The sequence below is a fragment of the Ambystoma mexicanum genome, chromosome 4q (genome assembly GCF_040938575.1).
Source record: "Ambystoma mexicanum isolate Mex_15411 chromosome 4q, UKY_AmexF1_1, whole genome shotgun sequence".
NCBI lineage: Eukaryota > Metazoa > Chordata > Amphibia > Caudata > Ambystomatidae > Ambystoma > Ambystoma mexicanum.
The window spans coordinates 1,121,309,848-1,121,327,272 of NC_090928.1; the positions used below are offsets into that span (position 1 = coordinate 1,121,309,848).

The 17,425-nt window shown below is 42.3% G+C and overlaps 1 protein-coding gene across 3 annotated transcripts in view; it reads left to right on the forward strand.

The window, feature by feature from the left end:
* TMEM63A (transmembrane protein 63A) overlaps nucleotides 1-17,425 on the forward strand; it is a 778,572-nt gene that overhangs the window by 607,179 nt on the left and 153,968 nt on the right. For all 3 annotated transcript variants that reach the window (XM_069608694.1, XM_069608696.1, XM_069608695.1), the window contains exon 17: nucleotides 5,893-5,958. In XM_069608694.1, coding sequence (XP_069464795.1) covers nucleotides 5,893-5,958 — 66 coding nt within the window. The remainder of the gene's footprint in view (nucleotides 1-5,892; nucleotides 5,959-17,425) is intronic.

A 17,425-nucleotide genomic window follows, 5' to 3' on the forward strand; every position in this document is an offset into this window, starting at 1 on the left:
AAAAGTCAAAAAGACTTCAGCGGGTATCTATAGGTAAAAACAAGAGGATTACATGAACCCTCCTGTTCTCTCCGTTTGCAAGGAAATGGTAAAAAATAAATGAAAATAAAATGGTAAAAGAGCTGGAGGATGTCCAAGATGGATTCTTACCTTTCTTGCGTTAGACAGGTCTCCCGGGAGGCAAACCGCGAGGTGTGCACAGCTGCGGGCGGCCCGTTAGTTTGTACAACGCGGGACGCCGGTGGACGTCAATGTGATGACGTCAGATGTAGACATCTGACGTCATTCCGTGACGCTCCCACGGCATCCCGTCGTCATCTCCATTCACCTGTGTAGGTGAAATGCGAGATGTAGGTCATGATAGAGGTATGAATAAATGGTGTATCTTGGCCGAGGGTAAGAATACTCTGTTGTGTGTAAAATATTTACTAATTTCTATTGGAAGTCGGAAAGAACACATGTTAGATATATCAAGTTGTGAATGACGAAGTTACTCCTAGGGGCACTTCTGCTCACAATCTAAGTCTGTTGGGATGCGCGTGTTCTACCCTAGTGAAGAACACTATTTTCATTCCACCGTACATACATATTAAAAAGAAAAAAACACATAATCTGCTATATGTGACATGTAAGTTTAACCACACTTTCCTGGGTATTTTGGCAGATGGAATCTAATTTCATTGCACAAAACATCTTGTTTACAATATTACCACCTTGTTACAGAAAACATACCAAGTCTGATGTTGTGGGCACACTAAGTATATTTTGAACATACATCAACAGCACTCTTATTTTCATTTGTTACTCCACTATTCCAGTTGGTACAAAGAGATCTACCATTCTCATTGAACCAAACATTAGTACTCATTTATTTATTTATTATCTCTGTACTCATCTGGATGTTAGTCCATATTCAATGTGTGCCAGATTGGTTTATTCTACCTGTTATTATGATGATTGTGATCACTATCCCTCAAAATCATCTTAAAGAGGTGAGATGTAGGGTGTGGTTATTATTGAACTTGCATAAAGATGTAGGCAGTGTATAATCTTTTCATAAGAATGCTCCTAGGTGGAAGTCTTTGTTCATTCCATAAGGGCACATGCTGTCCAATTTATCTATCCAATACAACTCTCGTTGGTCCATCTTTTTCCTGTGGTTTCCCCCTCTTGGGGCTCTTTGTGTACTACCTCTAACATTTGGTATCTCAGTTGGGCTACAGTGTGTTTTTTTCCCAGAAGTATCGCGCTACTGGTGATCTTTCTTTCCTAGTTCGGATGTTACTTTTATGTTCGTTGCATCTCTCTTTCATCTTCCGTTTGGTTTGGCCTACATAATAGATGCCACATGGGCAGCTCAAGGCATAGATTACTGATTTGGTGTCACAGGTTGCGTATTGGTGAAGTTTAATTTTGGCGCCTGTTCGGGGATGTCTCACATAATCACCCTTTGTGATGTTATTGCAGTTGTTGCAGTGTAGGCATGCAAATGTTCCCATCTTCTTGGTTTGTAACACCCTCTGTCTTTGATCCTGAATGCGTTCTGCTTTCACCAATACATCTCTGAGGTTCTTCCCTCTTTTATAGGCGATAAGGGGTGGTTCTGGAAAGAGGTCTTTTAATTCTGGATCCAATTGTATTATCCTTCAATTTTTTCTAATGAGCCGAGTAATTTGATGGCTTTGACTGGAGTATTTTAGGGAATATAGAAATGGGATGTCTTTTTTTCTCTGGAACTTTCTTCAGTAGTTCTTCCCTTGCTATGAGGGAGGTTCTTGCTTTGGCTGCCGATATCACGTTACTGGATATCCTCTCTGAGTATTTGGCCTCCATTTTTCCTATTTCAATTGTCAGTGTGGCATCCAATGATGTTATTCTTTTTGCCCGTAGAAGTTGACTGTAGGGAAGATTATTTTTCAGATGTTTTGGGTGTGAACTTCTATAATGTAGGCTGTTGTTGACATCAGTAGGTTTTGTAAATACATTTGTAATGATTTTCCCATCAATCAGTTCGAGTTCCACATCTAAATAATGAATTTTCGGAGTGCCTATTTCCATTGTGAATTTTATCCTGTTGTTGACTGAATTGATATACACTAGAAATCTATCTAGTGATGTCTTGTCCTCTCGCCAGATCACAAAGACGTCATTGATGTACCTCATCCAACATATCAGTCTTGGTCCCCATTCTTCATGGGTAGTGATGTGTTGTGATTCCAAGTAATGCATGAACAGGTTCGCATAGGCAGGGGCCATGGCAGAGCCCATTGAGGTGCCTGAAGCCTGTAGATTGAACTGGTTATTAAATCTAAAAAAGTTGTTGTGTAAGATGATTTTGGCTAATTCTAATATGAACGGTTTTTCAGCTAGACAGTCATTTTCTTTCAATAGTGCCCATTCCAATGCCTCAGTGCCTTTATCATGTGGAATAGAGGTATATAGGCTTTGTACGTCAAATGTTACCAAGATGTCATTTATTTGCAAATTCCTTATGGTGCCAATGCTGTTAAGGAAGTGGGTCGTGTCTCGAAGGTAGGTGTTGGTCTTCTGTACTATTGGTTGTAGGACTTGATCCACATAAATTGCCAAGGGGTCAAATACACTGTCTGTGCCAGCTACAATGGGTCTTAGTGGTGGTCTGTTTAACTGTTTATGGATTTTTGGCAGTCCATAGAAAACTGGTGTGATGGGATGAGTTTTAAGTAAATATGTCTTTGTCTTTAGAGTAATCCAATCATTTTCAAGGGCTTTGTCCAATGTGGATTCTATCATCGTCAGAATTCTCGTGGTAGGGTCTTCGTTAATGGGAATGTAGGTGTCTGTCACTCAGAAGTGCAATGCATTGCTCATTGTAAAAGCTGGTGTCCATGACCACAATTGCCCCTCCCTTATCAGCAGGTTTAAGGGTTAGCGTCTTCAGCCTAATCTTTGATAATTTTGCTCTGATGTTTCCTAATATTGTACTTATTTGTTTTGTCGTAGTTAATTTTTTAAAATTGATTCAACATTTGTTTTTCAAAAAGCTTCAGTGTAGTATTCTGTATGGGTGGATCAAATGCGCTTTTGGGTTTAATCTCCAGGAATTCAGATGTAGTGTGTTGTTCCACTGGTAATTGTGTGGAAAAAAAGACCTTCAACTTCATTTTCCTCATCAGTCTGTAGAGATTCACGCGTTCTTCCAGATGAGTGGTATTCTGGGTAGGTGTAAAAGAGAGCCCCAAATTGAGTACTTCTAATTGGCTTTGTGACAGTTGTTTAGATGAAATGTTGACTACTAGGTGTTGGGTTGTTTGTTCCTTGGTCTAAGGTTTCTTAATACCTCTTCTGGTGGTCTTCTGTCTAAAAAAGACTGAGCAACTGTAGAGGATGTGGTGGCTTCTTGAGAGTTGTGTAAAATACCACTCCTTACGTTAGTGGTCGTTGGCTGTGCTCTTGTTTTGCCAGCCCCTCTGGTTCTTTCTTCTCCACTTGATGGTATCTCACTGCTGACCTCACTTGTGTCCGTCTTGTCGTTTCTGGTTGTGGCCTGTTTGGGCGTTGTGGTATGTTTGAATAGAATTCCTGCCACGTATAAACAATGTCCTGGGAGTAGTCCAAGGTGTCCGTCTGAATTCAATTTCTTTCTTGTATTGCTCAAGTGAGGAGTTAATGTCCTCATTTTAGCACCCTGTTTCTGCACTTAACACTATACGTGCTGTTAGGAAGGCATGGTATCGAGCAGTAGACAGTAGACACAGACACAATGGATACACATTTCAAAAACCTTGTTTTGCAAATTTTCTTGGGATGGTAGAATTCCAAACTGGCCCTAACTCAAAAATTGGAGTAATAGCTACCATTAAACAATAACCAATACGTCCAGGTCATTCTGGTCAAAATAAAAAGGCCTATACTAAGAAAACCTAACATTGTCCTCCTTCTCAAGATAACCAATGTGTTCAGGGAATACAAAAAGGAAAATAGTGTGTCAAAAAGAAATATCAGAATGGCATTAGAACCAACTCCCTTCCCCAGGTTCAACCCCACAGGTTCTAGAGAGTCTCATAATAAACAAAGGATAGGTGGTTGGCGCAGTTGTATCAACCTTGCACACTTTGGCTTACTGGTGCAGTTCAACAGTTCAATCTTAGGCTTTCAACTTCTGGTACTTCAATCACTTCCTTAGGTTTCACGTGCCTTGTCACCAATATTCAGTTCAAATGCTCTCAATTCCTCACAGTTCTGCACAGGCTTCCCTCTGCCGGGCTCGCACCTGTCTGGTTTCACTTTATTACACAATTTCATACAGTTCTGCACAGGCATCTCTCTGCCGGGCTCAAGCCTGTCTTGTTCTTCAGGGGGTTCCCTTCCCCACATTTTATCTAAGATCTTTTACTACTGTCGAAGAATTTCGAAACTGCAAGGAATGTACATAGACTTCTGCATGACCACTTCGACCTCTCTTTCAATATTCCTTCAATTCACAATCTTCTCTTGCAGCACTAATGCCTCTTTGTACTTGTATTTCTTATTCTTTTTCACTTGTCTTCTTGGCCTTTTCCAAAATACTTATATTTTACTTTTGTCCTTGTGGCATATTTTACAATTCACATATTTAATTTTCCTCTTACTCAACTTTCTCTCCTTTGAGCTCCGCTTTGTAATATCTTTCAGCTGTTCAGAACATTTCACAGAGACCTTCAAATGTGTGACTTCTTCTTGCAGGACCACTCGGCTACTTTGTATCCTTTTCTTTTAACAATTGCTCTTTCCAACCAACTTTCTATGCTGATCCTGGCTGCATGGAAACCTGCACATGTTGTTCCTAAAACGCTGACTTCAATGAGTGCAACTCTGCTGTCATATAGACAGCCAGGAGGGGCAGAGAAGCGTACCCACTCTCCTGGTGGTGGTAAATTGATAGAGAAGAATGGAGGAGAGGCTGGGGCCACATGCCTCCATTCCAGCTCCACATTAACCCCCCTTTTCCATTGGTAAGCCATGAGTTCCCCAGGCCCAGAGCATGTGCCACTTGTTTTGTCCTCCTGCCCCAACGCTTTGTATTCCTACTAACGACCACACGCATGCCCGCCTCACCCTGTTAACAATGCTGCTGATTGGTGAGGCTGCTACTAGAAGATGTAGATGTGCAGATGTACAAACAGCACAGTGACCTCACGACAGAACAGTTCAATTTATAAAATATTATGTGAATGCCTGCAGGCATTTGGGAATTTCATGGTCTCAGTGGCAAGCCATTTACTGTTAAGGTGATCTTAGAAGGACTCTGGTGGGAGAATCATTGTCAAACAAATATGTCACTCTAACAAAATAATTTGACTTAAATGCAGGGATGATGGCCTATGTGAACTGTATGATGATGGGTCTAAATCATGGCCCCTATGCAATCAAGAACTCTGCATTTCACTGCCCATCTCTTCCAAGGTGTGCAAGGTTGCATGTAGGCATGTCCTATGAGGACGGAACATGAGAAGGTAGCGGCTGGACTGGGGGAGGCTTCAAATTCGGTTTCCACTCATGCATAGGACACGCAGAGTGAGCCTGGAGGGCTTCTTTGCATACTAAGCAAAGTACAGTACTCGCAAGGGGTAACATTCTAAATTCAAATATTTCCCTGCTCCTCCACCTTGAAGCAAAGTTTCAATGAACTCGAGGTCTTTGGGGTAATGAAGCCCCTATGAGTTCTCACAGCTGGAGTTATGTACAGGGTGACTACTTCTATGTGTATAACTGATGAGCTTAAATTGTTATAATGTTTGCAACCACAATGAATATTCATGTAATGCTACGTTTGAAACAATCCACGTTTATGAAGCCTAACACAATGTTAAAAAAAAATAATAATTCTGTAAAGGATTGCTCACCTTAACAGTGTTCATTTCTCTTTTTTAGCCTGGCTTTCTTTTTCCGCTGGCTGTTTGATAAGGCTTTGAATAGTAACAATCCGGTAAGGTTGGAGTAAGTACACCGCTATTTCTTTACCTACCCCTATGCTCAGTGAACGTTAGCCATGTACTTGCTATATGAGGATGAAGGTTTTTAATAAGGGACTTGGTCATGGTAATGCGCTTTGTTTGCTCTTTTGAAACATGACTTTGCTTGTTTGCTTTCCAGAGTCTATTGATATGTTCCCTCTTTCCCTGCTTGTCCCCTTCAAACTCTAATTGATCGCTCAAATCGCCCTTTATTTTAAATTTGAGTGATCTTTCCAATAGCCCAAGCATCAAAACACATTCTCGAGCAGTGTTGGACCAGGGAAATTATTAATGCTGCACTTGTACATAATATTCAAGCACTTTCCCTATACAATGGTCACTCACCAATGCTAATGTACACAAAACCCAGCCTCCAGGTAGACCAATATCTCGTGATTGTGGAGCCTAGACGATATTCCATAAGGTCACAGGGAGAGACGGCCGAGGTGTCACTGCGGGAGCGATGCAGATACACATCGGCCCATGGGAACTTTATGAGTGAAGTAGCCGCTAACCAGTGATTTCATTGCAGAATATTCATTACACACATATTTCAGTGCCAAATATTCATTGCCTAAAAAATGTGCCTACAATATATATTTTGAAAATAAGGTACAGATAGTAAGTTTGGGAACAATGATAGTGTTTGTTTAGGGTTCGAGGGTGGGGCTTGGGGTTAATATGAGGTTGCAGGGGGTTCCACAAACATGTTAGTGCAGCTCTGAATATAAATACAGCTGACATTGAAAAGTTAAACACTCTTTTCCTATTTCTTTGTTTCCCTCCTAACAATTCTTTTGCAACTGGCATTTCAGATTCTGTAACTGTGAAATTGTCAGGATTCGTGAACTGTTAAATTATCCCCCTGACATGTCAGTATTTTTTATTTTTTATTATTTAATTTGTTGGTTGGCTTAACTTACACCTTTCACCATTATTACAACATTAATACATCACATATAATTTCATGTACAAAATATAAAAGAACCATCAAGACTGCTATCCCATCATCTTCTTGTCGTATCTTCACTTCCTGAATGTTATTCAAATAATTTAAACACTTCCTTTAAAACATGGATCAGGGCCAAAATATCTGTTCCCCACACATAAAAAATGTACACCACTCATCTGGGGTTACAAAAATCTTGATCTTGTTTCAGTTAAGGCCATAGTATAGGAGAAGTCGGAGGGATTCTTTGACATTCTTAGTTTTGCAGAGTCTGCATGTCACATCTTTGTCACTGTGTCGATTTCGCACTGCTAACACTTTTTTAGTTGGATAGAGGTCTAAACGGAATTGCATGTATTGTGCTCGATAAAAGCAATTTCGAAATGGAGATGGATATTTGAGAAGAGTGTTCCATTGCCTAGCTTCTGGATAGGGTTGGACATACAATGTATATACGTGTCTTTGATCTTGCACCTCTATCCAGTCTTTCTCCAAAATGTGTGCTTTACAGCTGTAGGGTTGGACAATAAGGTCTCCTACGTGCTGCCCAAATTTGCCATAATTTCACGACAAACCCTCTTCCACTCATCCAGAATACGCTCACTTTGATTGAAGATGGCTCCTTTTATCATTCCAGATCCTCTTACATGGTTTGCCAGTATACATTTACGGTATATTGCCAAGCTTTTCCATATAACCATTATATACAGTGAAATTAAACCAAGTTCTAACCCTAGAATTTGGATCGGTATGCAATTGGGAATACTGAGAAACTTTTCCCTGAAAAGGCCTTCGAGGACCGACCATACATTTCCAGAGGGGGCAAAAGGCTTCTGCACCATAAGTTAATATGGGGATGACCTTCATGCGATAGAGATAACAGGAGAGAGCGAGAACATTTTTTCAGTAATCGCTGTCCCTGGGCTAAAACCTCTAGCTTTTACTCTCAAAATGGCTTACTGTGCACTGTCTTTCAGGCTGGTGTTTAGACTGAATCAACGCTCATAAGGCTCTCGTAGTTTGAATACCAGGAAATTCAAGTACATCTGTTTCCCTTAACCAACTGTAAAGTTAGTGTTCTGGATTTGGATGCGTTGATCTTCAAACCGTTTTGGTCGACGTAGTCCTGCAGAGCGCTTAATTGACGTTGCCGCCCAATAGGTGTTTAATCAATGAGGACCAAATCACCCGTGTACGTCAGTCTATCTGTAAGCTTCCTGTCGATACAAGGTGGAAAACTCCTGGCCTTGTTCAAAGTTTCTTTCCAATCAGTAATGAATAAGTTAAAAAGGGCTGGCGCAAGCGGACAGCCCTGTTTGAGACCCTTTTCCGGTTTAATAGAGAACGTGAGAGTAATCCCCTTGTGTCGAATATTTCGGGGAGGTTTCTGAATGTTAATCCACAAGGTCCCTCAGACAAGCCCAACTATTTACCTTGGTCCAAAGATGGTTTCTATCCATTGTGTCAAAGGCTTTTGCCAGCTCTCTGAACGCCAGGTACAATTTGGTTTTATTTCTCATTATGCAAGTCTTCACAATGTTAATCAAGAACACGTTTAGAGATGTGCCCACCTCTTTTACCAGACTGGAGGGCATCATAGTGGCCTGATTCTATTACCATTCTTGAAAGCCCCTTCAGAATGATTGCAGCAAATATTTGACTTCCAAGAGTGCACTATTCTTTTTCTTTTTTTTATCTGCGCAAAGAATTTCCACAAAAATGTCGGCCACAATTCGGGATCCTTATTTAACATGGCCTTGGTCAGCCTGTCTGGCCCAGAGGCCCAGGAGTTACTAGCCTTAATTATCAAAGCTACAATGTCCTCTCCATCAGTCGGAAATGCCCATTCTCCAGAGGTCTCATTATCTAGACTTGGGTTTTCACTCACTTTTTGGCAGATGAAAAGGTGAAATGTTGAACACGGTGTGCTTCTGTTACCACGTTAATTTGTAATGCTTGCTGGGATACGTTAAGCGCATTTATTAACTGCCATATGTATCCTGTTCTTTTTCTTGCACGCTTTTGCAGCATGTTTTATGCGTGTCCTTGCAACATCGCGCTTTTGCGCCATCTCTTCCAATTTCTGTACTGCTGTTTAATCTTTTGTTGGCGCTTCTGTAAAGCCAGAGGCCTCCCTACCTTCAATTTCTTTAAATTAGATTTCGATTTCCTTTTAATATTCACCAATTCCACATTATATGATTGTTCATGGGAAAATCATACCCGATTTCCGAAACTCCACAAAATCCATTAAAAACCTAGGGTAATCTAATATCGTCTGAGGGAGACAATTTGATGTCTTTTCCATATGGTTTGAGAATCTCTCGGTCAACAAGATTAAACTAGAAGGATTCATAGTTAACATGTTTCTTCCTAAATAAACATCAACCATAGTGGAATAAGTCTCAGGAGTCTTGTCCCATGTTGTAAAACACAGGCCATTTTTACGATGTTGTGATCGCTATATACAGTGGGGATTACCTCCAATGTCAATGCCCACGGGAGGAAACTACTAGATACAAAAATGTAAGCTATTTTACTTTGTGTACCCTTTTTCCATTTGGCACACACTGGAATGTCACCCTTAGTTTGGTCATTTACAAGATTTCGGCTCCTGAGACTCAAATCTTCCATTCAGGCAGAACCTATGGTGTCTTCCCTTAATAAGCTGTTATTGTGATCCAAACACTGCATATTCAGTTCACCCCAGATCATTATTATAGGATCTGGTAACAATTCATAGGATTTGTCTATTATACCCATAATAGTGCAAGATAAAGTTTAGTCCTCTATTCTCACTGTGTTCCAGAAAAAGTTAAACAAAATCAACCATTCTGGCGGATTAGATCTTACACAACTGTTACGGATCAGCAGGACTTGAGCATAGGCGTTGAGATGGTGTGTCGCCATTACTTCCAGGCCCCTTCCATTCTTAACAGCTGTAAGTAGGCCAGATACAGGTCTACCCTTGGGCCCTTTTAAACCCAGATTCAAGTGTATTGTAAAACCATCCAAAAGTCGGGGTGTTTGCAACCATGTTTCTTGGAGACAGACTATGCCGAAGAGCTCAAGTTTTGATGAATTATTACCAAATAAATGTCTAAAGCCTCTCGTGTTCCAGCATCCCAGAACTAGACCTTTCGCTAGCTTCAGGTGATTTTGTTAGTCTTTTCTTTTTTTCAATACCAGCGCATCTGCTAACCATTTTCAGGACACTTTCTGCTCCATGTCAGATCGTTTGTCCTGTGGCATTACCACCATCCTGGTACGATCATCATTCCCTCCGATTGTAATTGTAAAGTGAGTTTTTGGGGAATCTACAGAGTCCGGTCAACTGTTGCAGCCCAAAAGTAGTCTTTTTATAAACTGATATAGGGGTGAGTCCTTTTCCTCCCTCGAGTTGGTCTTTTTTCCCCTTAAGTGGGTTCTATGTTTGTCCCTTGACCATTTACTTGGGGCTGAAGATTCAAAAGGTGCCTCCACCAAATCAAAACCCAAAGGTAACAGAAGGTTTGCCTCTTCTACTTTTGTCTGATTTATGAAACTAGAGGTAAAGTGGATGGCAACCTTAGCAAGACGACTCTCTTCCAAAGATTCAACCGTTGCAAGATTGTTCATTTTCTTCAGCGTGATCTTGGAATGTGGTATAAGAGCCTCAACATATTGACTCTATCCATTACCAAGCCGTCATCGCGATGTAATATTCATTCCAATAACATGCATTTCCTTTTATCAGAGTTCACATCAAGTTGGATTTATTTTCTTTTCACGTCAATTATCCCCCCCCAGGTTCAGTTCTTTATGGTCAGGGATGACTTGGTTGGGCTTCATTTTCAAGAGCAAACGCCTCTGGTCTAAGGTTTGGAAGAATCTGGTGTTTGCCTTGATTATCACCCACTGGTAATTCTCCTCATTCGCCCCTTCAGTGTTAACATCTTGATGTATCTCCCTGTGTACGTTCTGTAACCTTAGTTCCCAGTTCCCCACCAAACGGTTCTAATCCAGGCATTGGAGCACTAGAGTGTTACTCAGCCTCTGCTGGTCACCGTGGGGACCAATCATTGACGTTGGCCAATTTACCCTTGAGTGAGGGGCTATGCTGTAATTGTATATGTTGAAATATTTAGCAGGCTGTCTCTCGATTTGTTGTGCTGGAAAACCAACTGTTGCCGGTCATGGAAGGTTCTGTTCTCTGCTTCCTGGTTGACGTCCTTCTGTGCTTCTTTGTTAACTTTAATTTTGTTTTTTGAACTATGGTTTGGACTGTCAAGGAGGACGAGGTTTCTTAAAAATGTGCATGAATCGTTGGATTTAAATCTTCTAGTTACGCAAAGAATTTGTAATACTACTTCTGATGTTGAATAATCAGGTGATGGTTTTGTTGTTTTTTCCTTGAAAATATTGAATATTTTCCTTGAACTGCAGTGGCAAAACCCTCCACAAATAACATCTTACAGTGCAACGTCGCTATGAGAGTCATTTGATCTTTTAACTGACCACTTAAACACTCGCGCAGTTTTATGAAGGGAGCCAAAGTGACAGATAAAACCACCAACGTTCTGGTGTTAATACCTGTTGTAGTCAGGAGGGTCTTGGATGTGTTACTGACTCTAAATGATAGAGTTGTGCGATGAGGTCTTCTACCATTTGTTATTACTGGAGATCCACTTGATGACTAGTCCTCAATCTCTTGATTCTGACTTGGGCACCCAGTTTCTCAAAAAGACTTGGAGGATTTTGTGTCCTTATTTGTTTATTAAGTTGTTTGGATCAACTATTAGTTAAGTAAAGGGCTCTTCTGTTTAGGATCATCAACGTAAGGTTGAATAATGTTTGGATCTAATATGTTCATGGCTTCAGTCTTAATGGTCCCGGTTTGCATTGGGTACGGTCCCTGACTCGCCGTGATTGCGGTCAAACTTTTTCTCGCCATCAACATGGTCTTTAGCTGGCAATTGTGCTGCAGGGCACTCATTAGTAAACAATCCTCTTCCCCAAACGCCCACGGAGGCATCCGGTCTCCCAGTAAATAAGTCCTCGACAGAAGAGCAATGTTCTGAGCGTTCATGCTCCACTGTCGACATTGAATTATGTAAGGCGGTGGGTGTCCGTTCAGTAAGGGTCATGCTCTCCAACAGCTCTGCATCAGCTACTGCTCCTGCATGCTTTTTGTTAAGTGGCAGTGAGTCTAGCCCCATGATTTTATTTGGAGCTGGAGTACGGTGAAATAAATCTGCGTTTCAGAAGGCCATCATTAGATCCCAGGCCGGCTGGTTGCCAGCCCGTAGTCTTTTGAGTTTTTAAAAAATCCTCTGTGGAGGACATCTGGCCTGTTTAGTAATAGGTTGTGTTCCGAGCAGGTCAACTTTCGATTTTGCTGTGTACGTAGGAAATTCAAAGATACTATTTATTTTGTTGGAACCCGCACCCTTCGATACTGCCAGGGCAGAGAATAAAGCCACCGTATCTCCTTATGAACTTTGGGGAGCTACGGACGATTCAGGTAGCACTGTAAATGTTTTGATGGTGTTGTTTCTTTAGGTCTAGCCGACAGCAATGAATCGATAGTGTTTCCACAGTGCCACAGGGCTTCACCCCTTCATCATTGCAGTGTGGACACAGCTCATTGTCCATGAAAAAGTGCTCCCCACTGGTACTGTCTGATGCTTACATTTCCTCTAAGAGGGACACCGTACTGGCCGTTACAGTGACATCGATAGAGAAGAGGGCCAGGGGGATAGAGTACTCAATGGGGGCATCAAAGTCAACAATATGAGCATTTTCAGCCAGTTTTTTGTATTCTGACATGCTGCATAACAGCTCACTCACCATCACAGGGAGGTCCTGGTGCCTCTTCATGTCTTGGGCTCGGCGATTGCGACGTGATGAAATGTTTCCCTCCACTTGCAGTCCTGTTGTCCTAATGAGAATTCTTCACCACGAGAGCTGACATGACTCTTGTGGAAAGGGGACCGTGCTGTGCCAAGTCCACTTCAATCCCGGCACTTGGAAAAATCACCGTTATAGGGCACGCGTCTCCCTTTACACTAGACTGCACGTCTGCATTTGCCTGCGCTTCACACCAAACAGTGTTTTTAAACAGGAATCAGTTAATTTAAAGGGGCATTGCTCTCTCCACTCTAACAAGCACTGCAACGGCACAGAAGCTTGAGAATCACAGCCAATTCTCTTACAGCCCTCAGCCAGACTGCACCCTTGCCCGCACCCACCCTGGCATGTCAGGATTCAGTAACTGTGTAACTGTTAAATGCGCCCCTTAGCAGGTCAGGATTCAGTAACTGGAAATTATCCCCTTGCATTTTCAGGATTCAGTAACTTTTAAATGATCCCCAAGGTGTGTCAGAATTCAGTAACTGTAAATTGTCCCCTTGGCATGTCAGGATTCAGTAAGTGTAAATTATGCTCTTGGCATGTTAGGATTCAGTAACTGTTAAATTATCCTCTATGTAAAACAGGATTCAGTAACTGTTAAATTATCCTCTTGGCATTTCAGGATTCAGTAACTGCTCACTTATATCCTTGGCATATGTTGTGTCCCTTAGCAGAAGGCATATGGGGTAGAGAGATGTCCCTGCGGGTGACCTCTAGAAACCACTTGTGGTGGCAGGAAATGAAAAGCAGAATGTGATAAAAGGGATTTACTCTCTCCCTTCAGACCGGAATGCACTGCTATGGGCATTTGGCTGCTATAGATCGAAACATTGTGACTGAACTTGTTGGCACTTGGAAGTGTCTACGTAAACTCAAGCCTGCAGACTCAATTCCTGGAGGTCATCAGCTCTCTTGGAAAAACTGCTTGGTCTGAGGGATTAGCATCTGCTGAGAATTTACTGTTGGGTTCTCTAAATTCTGGTTCTTCCCTAAAGGACTCTGAAGCCTGATTACTTTTTCTAAGGTTAGAGTTACAAACTTTTAAGAAATGCTGCTAGTGGGCTCAACATGCAGGCTCTGATGCTGATCTGCGCATATAGCTGCAGGGAATACAAGCACCTGACTTCTTCGGTCTGATGTGGGGACAAGCAGACTCCTGTCAGTAGCCTGGGGGGAACTAGGGAAAAGCCGTGCCACATCCTCCATTACTGTCATCAATGGGTATAGCAGGACCGTGTAGCAAGGGGAAATGGAGGACGTTATAGGGGACGTTTGTTGCATTCACCTATGTGGGTAAACATTGAAAGGCGGTTGATCTTCACGAAATCCACCCTAGATCCCTGAGCTAGTGAACTCTTTTTGTCCAGCATCGGGGCTGCATTTTTCTTCATTTTCATATTGATTCATACCATCATAGAGGCATTTCCCCAATTATCTGTATGATGCACGCCCTCTCATATCATACATGCAAATCCCTCTTCCATGCCCACTTTTCTGACAGATTCAGTACACAAGTGCAGTGCAGAACTCACAGCGCCCTTACTCTAAACTTCATTTGAATTAACTCTTATGAATCCAAGAGTGTTCACGAATTTCGCTGCCCCCATATTGTTACCAACATTTTTTCAATCTTACTGAGTTTGATCGGAACAATAAATGACCTCACTTATAAAGAGTAAACCATCTCGTTTGTCATTACTAAAACATTCTCTTCCAGCTGTTGCTGAACGTAGGAAGCACATTTAGGAAGCTCTGGGTATCTCATTTTTTCACTTGTTGATCCTTACCACTATTCTCCTGAGGTGTTACTTAAACCTCTGCAACCGCAGCAACGCACGACAAGTTATCCTCACTGATTGGACATGGTCTTCCTGCATATAGAAAGGACAATTTCTATGCAAAGCAAAATGATGCCCTCCACATTTGGCACAGATGGGCTTTTTTTTCAAGCAACATTCCTTTATATCATGGGCACCTCTGCATTTAGCACAACTTTATGTCTCTATCACCACCGGTCACAATCCTATGACACTTAAAAACACCTGCATGAAAGGGGCACATATTTCACAACCCGAACATTTTAATATCCAATATGCAGATACTCCTGTATCACCATAGATTTAAAGGTTACCAATATCGTAGCAGACGGCACTACACCCTCACCATTCCATCGACCCAATCTTCTCCCTTCTGCCACATTATCAGGATTTTAGGTCCTCCGTACAGGATGGAACACCATAAAGGACACTCCTTTTTGCTCAGTGCACACCACAGGAATACACGCTACTTCTTGAAGCTGCAATTCCCATCTTTTTGCCAACATTTGTGCTGAGAATCATAGGCTTTCCCCCTCCTATCTTCTTTGTATACCGAGGTGGTTTAACTCTCATCCGAATACATTCTGCAACTTAATCAGCCGCATGTTCCAAACATTCGTGTCCTCTTCCCCACTTGCTACAATAACCAAATAATGCTTTTTTGTAGGGGTGCCAAGGTCCTCCTGATCCTGCACAGTCACCTGTTTATTAGGGCCTTAATCATGCACAGCCTCCTTGCAGTTCCCCCCGATGCCCTGGATCACATTCCAATTTAAAGACATCACCAGATTGGGATCCAGTTCTGCATATCTAGACGATAAAGCAATCCACACCCCTAGCCACAGGAGACCTGCTCCTTTCCTTATTCAGTCTCCTACTTACAGGAACAGTTTTTCCATGCAATATCAGAATCACAGTCCCTGGACCCCAAGGAGCCACCATTCAATCCACCCTGTTGCCGTAGCTACTAATTCCCATGAAGGCAGTGTCTACCCCAGTGCCAAAACATTAGGCCTAGTTTCTCATACACAGAGCTCCCGCCTACGCATTGACTCGCTCCTCATCAACTGCCCCTCCTCCCCCTCACATCCTCAATCTCCTCCAACCTGCTGCCATTTTAGACAAGGCTCCAGACTATGTAGCTAATTAAGGAAAATCTTGAAATGTTCAAAAGGCCTCACTACCTTATCTCACCCCTGAACACCAGCACGCCCAATTTCTTAAGCAATGACATTCACACACCTATTGGTTCAAAGGTATACAAAAGTTAAATGGTGTGCCTATGCGTGTTGATTCCAGTCATAAATGATTTTAAACCTTAACAAAAAGAGGATCATAATAATGAGTTCTGTGTTAAGGAGGACAGGTAAAAGATCCTGGCAGCAGGTGCTATTGTGATCTGCTTCCATGCCTGCCAATGAGGAATGACCCATGCACATCCTGGACTCCTCCTGTACCCTGTGCATCCCAATGGTACACCATTGGTTCCATGCTCACCCTGCACATCACACCACCGATGCCTGCCCGACCAGTATGCTGTAGAAAGATGTTGATTCCTAGTGCACATGTGTATCTCCTACAGCCTAACCCCACGAGTGAGAAAAAGGGCGAGAAAGAGGGGCACTGTGTGATTCTTCACCACTCAGCGATCAACTTGCATCGAGTAGTAGTCTACGACTCCGTTGTCCATCATACCTTGCTCTGACTCCTTGCCTAAGCCACTAGTCTCATTTTCCAGAACTCACAGCTGCCTCCTGTCATTCTTCCTACTGCATCAGATAAGATGTGTCGTGTCCTACAATACTGCCAGCAAGGGGAGTGCAATCACCTGCCCCGAGAGACAGTGAAAGAAAATCAAAATAAAACAAAGAAACAAAGCACATGACTACAGTGGCAGCACCATGTCCATTCTATCTAATAAGGATCTCTAGCACTGATCCAGATGGTGAGAAGACCCCAAAGGGAGAACGCACACACAGTACCAGTGGCCAAACCCCCACAAGGAGCCTGCATAGCCCCATGTCCACCACAGAAGGTGATCAGAGGCAACAAGCCAACAGTCATATCCCCTTTCAGAGAGAAGCGTTATTATGGAAACCAGCCCATTAGAATGAACTTCATCCCAGCACAGTGTGTCCAGGTGGGCAGAATGGTTAGACGAATGTAAAAACCTCACAAACAACTTGCTGGGAATTGATACCACTTTGAAAACTGACCTATTCATATATATTTTGAGCAAGGCGGTCAAAACTGTCATCGAAAAAAGGCTCCCAAAGAAAAGCTGCATTCACCAGTTATTAAATATAGCACTCAACCAAAGACTCATTATACAATGAAAAGCAAGCTCTGAACAATATACTTTGGATCAATGCTGTCGACAAGAAGGTGAGAGGCTGGGTGTATTTGTCACCCAAATAAGGGAATGGCGGGGACATCCCCTCATTCCTGACGACAGTATAGCAAAGTGGACAGGAGGTACAAATGTGATGTCTGGGAGAGCAGCCGACTCAGTGGCAGAAAGTTGGGGAGAGTCACCCAGGGGGGATAAAGAAGACATTCGGTATCTGTGAGTTTGTGCCGGTGGGTAAGAACTTTGGGGAGGCAGGATCAGACCGTGAACATAAAAGCTAGGAGCTCTCCTTCCAACATCACATCACCAAGATGATCCTGACAGCCTGGCATCAGCTTTCCTTGTCAGAGAAATTGAAGGGATTTCCTTCTTAACATAGATTTCCGTTAAGCTGCAGAGTATTACAGCTGTTGTTTTCAAAATTCGAAAATGGGCGTCGACA